Raw genomic sequence first — 13,481 nt, forward strand, 5'->3', positions numbered from 1 at the left:
GCTGAAGAAGGTATTCACTAATAGGCAAAAAACCTTGCGGTTTAAGAATGTACCTATAGCCCACAGATATTTCTATCAAACTTTAAAAAGCAGGGAAATAGGGCAGCTATAGTGAATGCAGCAGGGGAACAGGAGACTTGACCTCCTCTCTGAGATATTGTACTGCCCTACAAATTTGTCAAAATGCAAACACAATTTGGGTTGGTCTTTCACAGTCTAATCCACTTGCTGAGTAGCTTGGAAGAATTTCAGATGGCAGGGAGAAGGGCCACCAGCTTCCTGTTTGAACCCATCCAGGGTGAGGTGCAGCACCCCTTACCTCCACTGCTAGAATGTGATGCCCTACCGAATAGGCTTGACCAAATCCCCACCCCAGACATTGCCTTCAGCCAGCCACATCTTAAGCCAGTCGCCAACCACATTCCGCCTCTAGATCTAGATGCCCAGATTCTGCTCGTACTGGGGACAGACATCTCAGAGGTCCATGTGACCCATCAACAACTTACTGGAGCTTATGGTACTCCCTATGCCCAAAGACTGGACCTTGGGTGGGTTATTGTGGGCAACATCTGTATGGCCTGTATTTGCAGGCAAGGCCACATGAGTGTCTTCGCTACAAGTGTTCTGGAGAACGGACATCCTTCATCTCAGAGCCATGCTCAGAACACTTTACTGTGAAGACTTCTCCCTTAGAGGGCCTCTCCAGCCTCCAAGAAAGGGAGACATAGCTTTAGGAGCCACAGTGTTCCAGACAACCAAGGAGGACAACAAGCCTGCTCTGTCTACAGAAGACAAGCAGTTCCTGAAAATAATGAACAATGAATTCTTTCAGAATGAGTTCAATAACTGGGTGGCACTGCTTCCATTCCACACACCTAGACACAGCCTGCCCAACAATTGCGAGCAGGCCCTGTCACGGCTCATCACCTTGCGCCGTACCCTGGAGAGAGAACCTGAAATGAAAGCCCACTTTGTGGATTTCATGGACAACATGTTGAAGAACATTGCACCACTGCTGAGAGAAGGTGAAGAGTCCTGGTAGCTTCCGTCCTTTTGCGTGTACCACCGACAGAAGACAGGCCAGATTTGAGTGATATTTGACTCCAGCGCACAGTTCTGATGATTCTCCCTGAACAAGTCCCTCCTCACTGGACCAGACCTGACCAACAACTTGCTTGGTGTTATTCTCTGCTTCAGAAAAGAAGCCATTGCAATCACTGTAGATATCCAACAGATGTTCTATGCATTCATTGTCAGAGAATATCACTGCAACTATTTGCGGTTCCTGTGGTACAGTGATGAACATCACAATAAAGAAGTGACTGAGTACAGCATGAGAGTCCATGTCTTCGGACATGGACCATCTCCTGCAATAGCCAACTATGGACTGCACCATACTGCGCTACTAGGTGAAGAAAAGTGTGGCCGTGATGCCAGGCAGTTCAGAGAGAAAGACTTTTATGTGGACGATGGCCTGAAGTCCTTACCTACCCCAGAAGAGGCTATTGACATGATGAGGAGAACACAGCAGATGTTAGATGCTGCCAATTTAAAGCTCCACAAAATAGCCTCTAACAGCCCTCAGGTGATGGAAGCATTTGTTCCTGAAGATCATACTAAAGCCCTAAGAGATTTAGATTTGAGTTGTGACACCCCGCCAATACAACACAGCCTTGGGCTGAGTTGGAACCTCAAAGGTGACACCTTTACATTTCAGGTGTCATCTCAAGAGAAGCAGTTTACCAGGCATGATGTCCTATCAACAGTGAACAGCCTGTTTGACTCCCTGGGGTTTGCAGCTCCTGTGACTATCTAGGGAAAACATCTTTTGAGAACTCTGACCATGGAAACTGGGAAGACTGGGATGATCCACTTCCTCCTAGCTGAAGGCATGAGTGGGAGTCATGGAGTAACTCCCTCAGTACTCTGCAAACAGTTAAGATACCTCACCCCTACGTTCCAGCCTCACCCTCCACTGCTATGTGAAGAGAGATCCATGTCTTCTCTGATGCATCCACGAAGGCGATAGCAGCTGTGGCATATTTGAAAGTCACTGATGGGGAGAAGTACCCCACATAGGGTTCATCCTTGGCAAGGCCAAACTAGCACCACGGCCAGAACTCACCATTCCAAGACTCAAGCTGTGCAGAGCAGTGTTGGCTGTAGAGGTTGCAGGATTAGCAGAGAGTTGGACCTTGAACTTGATGCTGTACATTTCTACACAGACAGCAAGGTAGTTCTGGGCTACATGTATGAGAGCAGAAGGTTCTATATGTACGTAAGCAATGGGGTAGCATACATAAGAAAATCCATGCAACCTGAACAGTGGCACTATGTTTCCACTGACCAGAATCCAGCAGATCACACCACACGCTCAATACCAGCAGCACAGCTCCCAGTGTCAACATGGCTAAAAGGCCCAGAGTTCCTCTTAAACTCGGAAGCTACATTCCAGGGAGTGCTCTAAGCTCTTCGGTCCAGACCAGAATGTAGAAATCCATCCAGAAGTTACCAGGATGAAGACAGAAGTCATACCAGAGAATCCTCTGGGAACACAGCACTTTGAATGCTATTCTAAATGGACAGCGCTTTCCGGAGGAGTAGCATGCCTTATTCACTACACACGTTCCTTCCACCAATCCCGTGAGAACTCACCCATCAGCTGCTGGCATTGGCACTGGTGCTGCAAGCTGAGAACTCTAGAAAGAGTTGCTCCAAGCAGAGAAGGTAGTCTGTGTAGTGTCCAGCAAGAGAAGTACTCAGTGGAAATTCAGTGTGCTAGGGAAGGAAAGAACATTCCCAAGAGCAGCACTCTAATAAAACTAAACCCTCACATTAGCAAAGATGGACTGCTCAGGGTAGGAGGCCATCTGAATCAAGCCAAAATGGATCTAGCAGTGAGTAACCCAATCATCCTTCCAGCGTGTCATCATATCACCACCTTGTTGGTGCGTTACTTCCATGAATGTGTTCAGCACCAAGGTGCCATCAGGGCTGCAGGGCTGTGGATCGTGGGAGCCAAGAGATGTATTGCCTCTGTGATTCACTCTTGTGTAAAGTGCCACAAGTTGAGAGGTAGACTTCAACAACAAAAGATGGCAGACCTGCCACCAGACAGACTCAGCACTGAGCTTCCCTTTGTAGGTCTCAATGTTTTTGGACCTTGGGAAGTAACAGCGTGCAGGACCAGAGGAGGGCAGACAACAGCAAGAGATGGGCTATGCTCTTTACCTGCTTGAGCATCTGTGCCATTCACATAGAAGTTATCGTGTCCATGGACAGTTCGAGTTTCATAAACGCTCTCCATAGGTTCCTTTCCATATGAGGCCTGCCAAGCAGTTGAGGTCTGACTGTAGGACCAATTTCATAGGAACCTGTCAAGAACTAGAGATCAAAGACAATAATGAGCTTGATCCAGCTCTCATTCATTACCTGACCCCTCAGGGTTGTATTTGGTTGTTCAACTCTCCTCATGCCTCTCATATGGGTGGAGCGTGGGAAAGAATGATTGGACTTGCACGTAGAATATTGGATTCCATGTTAGTAGGAACTCATTTCCTCACTCATGGAACTTTAAGCACTCTCCTAGCAGAGGTATCAGCCATCATCAATGCCAGACCACTGGTTTCTGTTTCATCTGATCCAGAGAACCCACCTATACTGACACCTGCCACTTTACTGACCCAAAAAACAGGCAATTGGCCAGCACCACAAGGAGAGTTGATAACGAAAGATTTATACAGAAGATAATGGAGACATGTACAGATTCTTGCCAACACCTTATGGAAGCGATGGAAGCAAGAATACCTGGCAACATTGCAAACCCGTCATAAATGACAGAATCCTGAACCCAACTTGAAAGCAGGCAATGTTGTTCTATTGAAAGACAAGGAAATGCCACGCAATGAGTGGCCTGTAGGAGTCATCGAAAGAGTCATCCCTAGCTCAGATGGAAAGGTCCGCAAGGTCCAGACCAGGATTGTCAAGCAAGGTACCCAAAAGACCTTCACCAAACCAATCAGTGAAGTAGTACTCCTTGTAAGAAAGAAAGAAAGGAAGAAAGGAAGAAGCTCAGACCTAGTGTACATGTCCTTTAGTCAGTATTGAATCGGTATAATATGTTTGTTAGTAATGTTGATTCTGATCACAGTATATATCATAGTATATAGGCGATGGAATCCATAGAATTCAAGACAGGGAGTGTGCTGCCTCTGCAGTCAGACTCCTTCCGTTGTGCTAAAGAAGGTATTTATTAGGTTAGAGTTATGGAACCCTAGAGGTCTGTCTCTGTGCACCCTTAGCTTTACAGTGACTTCCTGTCAGGTGACATCACCCCTTTCTTTAATTGGTTAGTTAGTTTTTCCCTCCCAAACCTGCCTCAGTTTGTTTCAGTCATCAGTGAAGCTAGCAGCAGGCCTAGTAGCCCCAGAAGACAACACTCCTTTTTTACCTATCTCTCTCTCTTGGAAGTTATTCCTCTGCCAGAATTGCCTCTTCCAGAAGCTGTCTCTCTCTCAGAAGTTACCTCTCCTCTGTTGAATCTACCTCTTCAACAATTCTACAATATAATTATCTGCCATCAACCTTCGTCATTATCACCATCCTCAGAGACTGTACGTTTTCTTTGAAGTTTCTGTATACCTTTGTATTTTCTGGTTCGATAAAGTAGTTCTGATTAAAAGAGAGATATTGAGTTGACTGTCTGGCAAAGCGGGTTTCAGAACCACGGCCTCAGAATACTCCCCACCATCACCATTTTTTGTCTCCTTCCTTCCTTCAAGCTCATTCATTGCCAGCACACAGAAACTCTGCTTCAGGCTGGTCTCCTTTCCCTCTTTCTTGCCCTTGCCTCTGTTTTGGCCATATTCCTCTTTCCCACTCCATGGCTCCAGCAATTGACATTTCCTTGACCTCATTTCTGATTGTCAGCAGCCCCTGCTGCTAGAGAACAAAACCTTAGGCTCTCCTCCTAGAGCAATGTTTCTCAACTGGTGTACCTCCAGATGTTGTTGGACCACAGTTCCCATCTTTCCTGACCATTGGCAATGCTGGCTGAGGCTGATGGGAGTTGTGGTCCAACAACATCTGGAGGCACACTGGTTGAGAAACACTGCCCTAGAGGAAAGCTAATTGATCATGATCAGCTCCACATGGACAGCATGCAGGAAGAGTGTCAACACGTGAACAAAAGACGTCTTTTTTCTGGGTACTGGTACATGTGGTGATTTCTCAAATCACCACATGTAGACTCTTTCTCAAGAGCAGCTGAATCCAGGTACAGGGGGCTTGTACCCAGGTACAGAGTAACGTCTGAATACCCCTGTTATTTCCCTATGATCTCATTGCTTACATTTTCCTATATATTCTCCCCTGTGTAAACTGAGGATCACACTTCATGTATCTGATGGAATGGACTCTGTTCCACGAACGCATATGCCATAATGAATTTGTTATACTTTAAGGTGCTGTAAGACTTGCCTATATATGTTTCAATAAATATTTATGTAAGACACCATTCTAATTGAATTTAGGTTCCACTTTTCACATGTAATTCAGTAATAAGCTCCATTGAACACACAGGAATGTACTTCAGAGTAAACATGCATAGGAATGGGCTTCATGTTTGATCTTGCATTGCCATTATAAGAATGAAAATAAATCACACAAAAGAGCTTAAGAGAGACTCCCCAGATATTATTGGATTCCCAACTGAATGATGGAAGTCCAACAACATCTGGGGGGCAACGAGTTCCCCATGCTTAACCCAGAGGATTGCTGACATCTTCATACAAGGAACATACAGAGCCTTTGTGTGTGGGGGGGTTGTTTTGTGAACAGCTGTTTTCATTATTCTGGGGACATTTGATCTAGCTTGGAGTTACTAGAAGCAAGTATCCTGACCTTGGGGGTGACCTTCACACTTCTCTCATCAAATAACGGTTGCACAAAAAAGCTTCTACTAAACTAAGGCATTTATAATGTTGATGCCATAAATCTATATGCATTTAAACAGGAAGAAAATTCTACTGCATATGACAGTAGACTAGAAATGGAAATGGGATTAGGTTTTACAGACGTTCCCTGTACATTTCATAAATATTCCAGTAAAATTGTATATATTGTTAGAAATGATACATTTAATGTTGTTAAAACAGAAAAATAAGTTTAGTTTGATAAGAAAGTAAGTAATGTATGCATTTCAATTTCCCTCAAAATCTTCATTCCCTCCAATAATCAGTACCCCCCATGCCTTCAAAATGTTCAGAAACTGTCCATCTTTGCTCCTGAGTAAGCTTCTATAGGATTGGTCTGCACATCTTCTAGCTGATGCTGAATGCATCAATCCAGAAAGATTATTTTTCTAAAATCTCTCCTTCATTGTTGTTCTTATTTAGATTAAAGATGGCGCAATCCCGTTTGACCAAAGAGGAGAAGAAGGTGTTGCTGGATGTTTTGGGATGCAAATATCTAAGCCTTCTCTATAAGGGAAGTATCCATGACTATAATCCTCTCACATTTCATAACATATGCAACAATCAGGGGCCAACTGTAGTTGTGGGATACAATGCAAGTGGCTATATCTTTGGAGGCTTTACTAGTCAGAGTTACCGTTCGTCTGAAACGCTTCTATATGATGAGAAAGCTTTCCTCTTCAGATTGAAAGGGAAAGAAAAGGAGCTCAGCCCACTAAAAATCCCAGTCAAGGTAGCCAATGAGGCTGTATTTGACAGCAGCGAATATGGTCCTACGTTTGGAAATGCAGTACTTGTATTCCTGGCGCAAAACATAGCTCAGGTTGCCACAAATGTTAACACTGCCACTTACACGTTCCATGGAAAAGAATTACATGGAAATGATAAAGCGCTTTTGGAGTGTGAAGTGTATCGAGTTGAAGGTGAGCTGAAATAAAAAGGAAACATTTTCTTGTTGAAACCAGTTGAGTGGCCTGCTTACAAGTATCTTATTTTTTCCCTTAGATGTTGGTAGGATTTTGGCAGTTCCATGGAGGGAGACGAAGTGGGCAGCTGCGTAAATTATTGACTTGAGTAGAACTTTGTCATAATTTGTGACGGTATATACTAATAGAACATACCTCATAGATAATCTCGCATCTGCAGAACAGTAGAGAGGAAACTCTTTCAGCCTGAGAGTTACAGTCCCTCATGGTAGCTGTCCAGGGTTTGGAGGGTGGGTGGGGCCAGAGGCAAAAGTGGGTGGGGCAATGGATGTAGCTTCTGCTTTTGTACAGTAGGCTACATTCCAGCTACACAAAAGTCAGGGATTACTACACCCCCATCCCATCCCATTTCCACCCTCCATCCAGGCAAGCAAGAGGCATTTTCACAGTTGAAGGGCACAGTTCCAGCCAGGCAAAAGCACTTGAAGAGCATGTGGAGCAGGGTCAGTGGAAGGTGTGATCTGAGCATTGAGCACGTGGAGAGTCCTGAGGGCTAAACAGAGACATCTGGAGGGCTGCATTTGGCCTCCAGGCCTGGGGTTCCCCACCCTGCTTCTAATAGATTTCTTTTTATGTGCATTTCTCCTTCTGGTGAGTCATCTCAGGTTTACCCTAGTTGTGTTTTTGGAACACACACAAGTTTAAAAGAAGAGTTACAGTGCTGTCCTATGCACGCCTAATCAGAAATAGATCCCATTGCATTCAGTGTGGGTATAGGATTGCAGCCTCAATTTTTGCATACCATTTTTGACAGTATCAATCTGAGTCTGTGATGGCACCCCAGCTTCCCTGGGTCCTGCGTCAGGTGAGGGAAGAGGGAAGTGTGCTCTTATGCTTGCTTGCTTTTTCCTTTCAATCTCTATCCCAGGTGAAAGTTATTTTACCCCAGCTGTCTTTCAGCACATAGCCTAAAAATGTCCCTCTTGTCTCCCCAAGAACAACTCAAAGCAGCATGTGACTTGGCTTGTAGACATGGCTAATGTATAATGGAGACCACAAGGTTTTATTGAAACAATATTAAACTTTGATTAAAAAGTTTCGAAAAGGTTGTTCTTAGACAAAAGTTTTTGCAAAGGAAAAATTCCAAAATCCAGCAAATTCCACCAGTGGAGCAAAAAGAACAAATAAATGAAGGCTTAACTGCAGATCCAGTTTTCCTCAAACTTAAAAGTCCTTACCAATTTACAATACTGGCAGTTCTTCAAATGTCAGTTTGCTTTGTATGTGATCCTTTGTTTCTGAGATTCTGCCTCAAAACTCTCTCTCAGATAAAGCTTCCCAGTCTACAAAACCTACAGGAAGCACTGAGAGTTCCTCTGTATTTGAAGCTATGACTTTACCTCTTTTGACCTTGACCTCTGATGATGGCCAGATGGGTGTGGGTTGGCCCAAACAGCCTGGAGGGTCAAATGGGGAGGCCTGGCAGGCCTAATTAGGCCCACAGGCCACAGTTTCCGCATCACTGCGGGTATAAAGGATTCTCCCCCCCCATGCACACAGACCTTCCTATTTTAGAAAAAGTAGAGTATAAAAACTAATCAAATCTTGAAGGTATGCAGAAAGACATCTGCAACTTCCTCTGTTTTTTGGATACATTTCAGTGGAAAGTGGGTGGAGAACAGTACTGTATGAGATGGTGGACTAAAAATGGTTGTAAACGGCAGAAATTAGTCTCCAAATAGAAATTATTTTGCCGTAGTATCTACACTATTTCTCAGTGGTTATGGCTGAAACCCAGCCAGTTTATGTCACTAAATGTGTAGGTACTCTAAATTTCAGTATGTTTGTATAAAAGATCTTCATTCTATTAACAAAACATTCAGGCTTTAACACAATAGAGTATTGCCTCGCTTATCCATGTTAACAATACATAATTTAGGTTATTTGTAGAGATGATTTAGCTAACACAATTAATAGACATGGATATATTTGCTACCTTGACAGGGACAGAGAAGAAATTATGAAACAAATAAGAGCTTACAAGCCTTTATTGGATACTGTGCCACAGATTCGGGTTCTGTTCCTTGGGCCAGTTGGAGCAGGCAAGTCCAGCTTTTTCAACTCTGTGAATTCGACTTTTCGGGGCTATGTGTCAAGTCAAGCTGCATCAGGATCAGATTCCACAAGTCTGACAAAGCAGGTACCTTTGCACAGCTATATTTAAAGTTGAAATGTTTCCAGTCACTTCATATTTCTGATTATTGTTTCAAATGTATTTCTCAGTCAAAATGTGGTTCTTGTAGCTACAACAATGGTGCCAAAATCACCCACCCAGATGGCTAGAAGCTTTAGAAAAAAGTTGGGAATGGGAAGTTTTTTATCTCTCTACATCAGGGACGGGGAACCTTTTTGGCTCCAGCACCCAGATTAGGATCAGCCTCATGGGCCAGATATGACAGGTGGGTGTGGCCGCCTGCCTGTCAGTCACATGTCATTGTGATATTATGTGATTGACAGACACCTGTCAAAATCCTTGGGGGGTTGTTTCCCAAGCACCTGCTGCCCCTATGTGAGAAAGAAGCTCTTCTGGTGCTTCACACAGCAATAGCAGGTGCTTGAGGATCCTGCTAGCTTCCTACTCTCCCTTACGTTGTCATCAACAGCAGTTGGGGGGGGATTGCCTCCCCATCCCCTGCCATCGCTACTGCCGGAAGGGAAAGTAGTAAGTAAGTAAAATTTATTGCAATCTTAGCCATAGGCCATGTGCAAACAAAATAAATACAGCAAACAAAAGCAAACATATACCATTAAAAATTCATTAAAATCTGAGGATGTAGAGGAGACTAGAGGGAACAACCCTACTGGGGTATTTCATTGGTAAATTTCACTCTCAATTTTTGTGCCGCTAGAGCAAAGTTAGCAACCACTAGAGTTACTGCTTTGGAATTATCAGCCATAAGCTCAAGCACCAGTTCATCTGTTGGATGAGATGCAAAGGGGACTAGAACAGGGACTAGAAATTTACGCCTGGGGTCTTCATATAATGGACAGTGGAGAAGGTAGTGTAAAATCTCCTCAATAACCTTACAGCCATAGATGCAAAGACGTTGAGAAGTTGGAATGCTGCAATATCGGTCTTCAAGGTAGGCCGAGGGCATTGTTTGAAATCTGAGGGCGGTATACGGTCTCCTAATGGGAGCGTTTGATAGAACACCCAGATAATCCGAGAGAGAGTGGTTAGGTTTTATACTTGGAAACCAGATTGAAAATGGGGCCATTGCTATAGTAGCGCGGTCTTGATTGGCATCTTGGTCGAAGATCCAATTTCGTAGTGCAACCTTACTTAATTCAAGGAATTTACTATGGGGAAGATTATATTTATCGAGAATCTCCTGGCATTCTTGAGCCCACCCACCAGATCATAGTTGCTCCAACCAGGACTGTTTAACTAAGGAAGAATCGTCCAGGCTGGCAACATGAAGCCAGTAGCGCAGGTAAGCCAGATCAATACGCGCAGAAAGTGAAGGAAGACCAAGCTCAGCTCTTAAGTGGGCGGCAGGGGTCCCCGGTGGGAGGCCAAGGGTTTGTCTCATAAATGTATTTTGGATGGACTCTAATTTGGACTTGGCGAGGACTCCCCGCAGTTCAGAGCCATAAAGAATTTTTGGGAGAATTTTAGCTTTTAGAATTTTAACCATGGGGACAACCAGCTGACCGCCACGAGTGTAGAATAATCTTTTTGCTTGGCCCATAGCGCAAGAACCCACAAGGGACGTGGCTTTTATCTGAGGGGTCCAAGACAGAATGTTGGAAAGATGAATACCTAAATATTTAAAGGTTTGAACCTGTTCAATTGGGGCACCATTTAGTGACAAAGAAGTTTGGGTCCTCATAGATTTACCACAAACCATTATTTTAGTTTTAGACTGGTTGACAGTAAGTTTCTGTATTTGACAGTACTCCTCCAGTTTCAAGATCATGCGTTTGAGACCGACTTTGGTTAAAGAACATAAGGCCAGATCGTCAGCATATAGTAGGGCAGGAATCTTCCTCAGGCCGATTGAAGGCGGGAAAAAGGCAGGCGAAGAAAGCACCTCCACAATATCATTAATGAAGAAATTAAATAAGAAGGGGGCCAAAAGGCACCCTTGCTTTACTCCTCTGTACACCGGGATTTTTGGCGAGAGGATGCCATTTTTCCCTAATCGTACCTAGATTATATTGGACTGGTGAAGGGCCCTAATAAGCCAATAGAGCCTTTTATCAATGTTAGTCTGGACCAATTTTTGCCGCAGTAGCTCTCTGTCTACAGAGTCAAAGGCTGCGGAGAAATCTACAAAGGCAATATATAACGACTTAAAGGATTTAGTTCTTGTTTTCTTAATTAGATGGTGCAATATGAATGCCTGATCAATTGTGCTTTTATTGGATTGAAAGCCGGCTTGTTCTTCGCATATAATTGAGCTGGTAAGATCCCAGTCCCTCGACTTACTTAGTAATAGTCAGCAATACAACTTCATAGGCACATTCAATAGGCTGATGGAGTGGTAATTTGAAGGGATCGCCGGGTTGCCTTTTTTGAAAATTGGAACCACAATACTGGTCAGCCAGCTTAACGGAATAGCGCCAGTGTTATTAATATATGTAAAAAGGGAGGCCAAGAGCGGAGCCCACCAGAATAAATCCTGCATCAGGAAGTCTGGTGGAAGCATATCTTCCCAGGGGCTTTTCCCGCTCGAAGAGACATGGCTAACTCCCTAACTTCTGCAGTTGTTACCGAAGGCCAGGCAGGGAGGCCAGCCAGGGCGTCAGCTATGGCCACCGGTGGAAGAGTATATGAATTCCCAGAAATAGAGTGAAAATGCGCTATCCACTCCTCCTGTAATATGGTAGAATGGGAGTGTAATTATCTGACCTGAGGCTACCTTGTAAAAGCTTCCAGAATTCAGCCTCATTGCCTGAGCTCACGGCCATGTCCAATGCCACCCAATTTGCTTCATAAAAGGTTAGCTTCTTGCCTTTTAAAAGTTTTTTATAAGCTCTTTTGAGAGATAGTAATGTATAGAAAGTGTCTGGGCGTTTAGTAACCCTAACTAGTCTAATTTGTTTAATAAGTTGCTTTTTTGTGCTTCTGCACTCTTTATCAAACCAAGTTTTTGGCTTTAAGGGAACTGAGGCAGTAGTTAGTGATGCAGTCTGGGGACTAAGCTTGGCTACTATGGCCTCATAAGCCCGTAGGCTCTCCTCAGGGACAGTTATGGCTGTGTGTCGTAGATCGGCTAATAAGTCCGATACCAAAAGGCGATGAGCGTCTAGGCCTATGTCTGGGGACCATCCGAGGCGTTTTAAACCATAAAGCTGGTCTAAATGAGGAGTCAAGCAGGGAGCAGCTTGATGTTTAGAGGGAGCCAGAAGAACTAACTTTAAAGGTAAATTATCACTTTCTGGTCTCGAGATAACAGTAAATTCTTTAACCCATTTTATCAATAAGGGTGTACCTAGAAAGTAATCAACTACACTAGCACCAGCCCGTGCTATGTAGGTGAAAAACCCTTTAGAGGAATCTAGGGGAGAGCCATTTATACAAATAAGATCAAATTTTAGAATCAGATGGAAAAGGGCTATACTGTACTTACTAACAACCTTATCTCTTGCAGATCTAATTAGGAGAGGAAAGCCCTCAGGCGGTTCCCAGGGGTTACCATTAATGTTGGGATAACTGTGGCCCATCCTGGTGTTAAAATCGCAGCCTAAGAGAAGCTCATATGTAGGGTAATTAGCCAGGAGTGCATCAAGGAAATTCTCCACGGGGGGCCAGGGGGATCCCTCTATTGCGGAATTAGCCGGTGGAGCATATATATTTAAACAAATAAAAGGAGGGAAGCCTGCGACAGTAATACCTAATGCCAGGCATGTATCTGGGGCATCCATATTGGGTAAGACAACATGACAGTCAAGGTTAGTGGCCAACAATATTGCCAGGCCGCCTCGCCCACGACCTTTACTACCATATTTCCTGGCCGGTTTAGACCAAGTTTTAGAACCTTGAAGCAGAAGTGTCTCACCCAAGGTAAGCCACGTTTCCTGCAAGAGGATGATGTCGTATGATTGTAGTACTTGACATAGCTCCAAGTCTAGTGTTTTGCTCTTCCAACCAGCGATGTTCCAGGAGAGTAGTCTCAGGTGGGTCCCAGAGATGGTGGGGCGAGGAGAGCCAGTGCCTGTATTGGGCACCTGGCCAGGCATGGTAAGCGGACATTTTGTCCTTCGAGTAAAACGAGATTGCTGTCATGGCCACGGGGTAATGATGTTTATTTCAGGAGTTAGGGTGCTCACATTTGAAATAATCCGCGGAGTTTGTAGCGTCAGTCCTGGGGAGTGTGGCTTGGCCTTATACATCTTGTTGGGCGAGCCTAGCTCCTCAGTTTGTAGATAGCGTATCTCTAGCCAGGTGGGGTCTCTGTTGGCCTTCGTGGGAGGTAGAACAGCTTTACAACGGATAACACTACTTGTCAGCCTAGCTCCGCCGGTTGCAAGAGACTTGCTGATGTTGCACGGAGATCGAGGCTGCTGACTATATTGT

At 44.3% G+C, this 13,481-nt stretch overlaps 1 protein-coding gene across 1 annotated transcript in view; it reads left to right on the top strand.

The window, feature by feature from the left end:
- The window catches only part of LOC133387829 (interferon-induced protein 44-like), a 45,776-nt gene that overhangs the window by 5,486 nt on the left and 26,809 nt on the right, over window positions 1–13,481 (top strand). Inside the window, exons 3-5 of the mRNA XM_061633460.1 lie at window positions 6,396–6,895; window positions 6,978–7,029; window positions 8,903–9,098. Of these exons, the coding sequence (XP_061489444.1) occupies window positions 6,396–6,895; window positions 6,978–7,029; window positions 8,903–9,098 (748 nt within the window). The remainder of the gene's footprint in view (window positions 1–6,395; window positions 6,896–6,977; window positions 7,030–8,902; window positions 9,099–13,481) is intronic.

Source organism: Rhineura floridana, chromosome 6, assembly GCF_030035675.1.
Source record: "Rhineura floridana isolate rRhiFlo1 chromosome 6, rRhiFlo1.hap2, whole genome shotgun sequence".
In the NCBI taxonomy this organism is placed as follows: domain Eukaryota; kingdom Metazoa; phylum Chordata; class Lepidosauria; order Squamata; family Rhineuridae; genus Rhineura; species Rhineura floridana.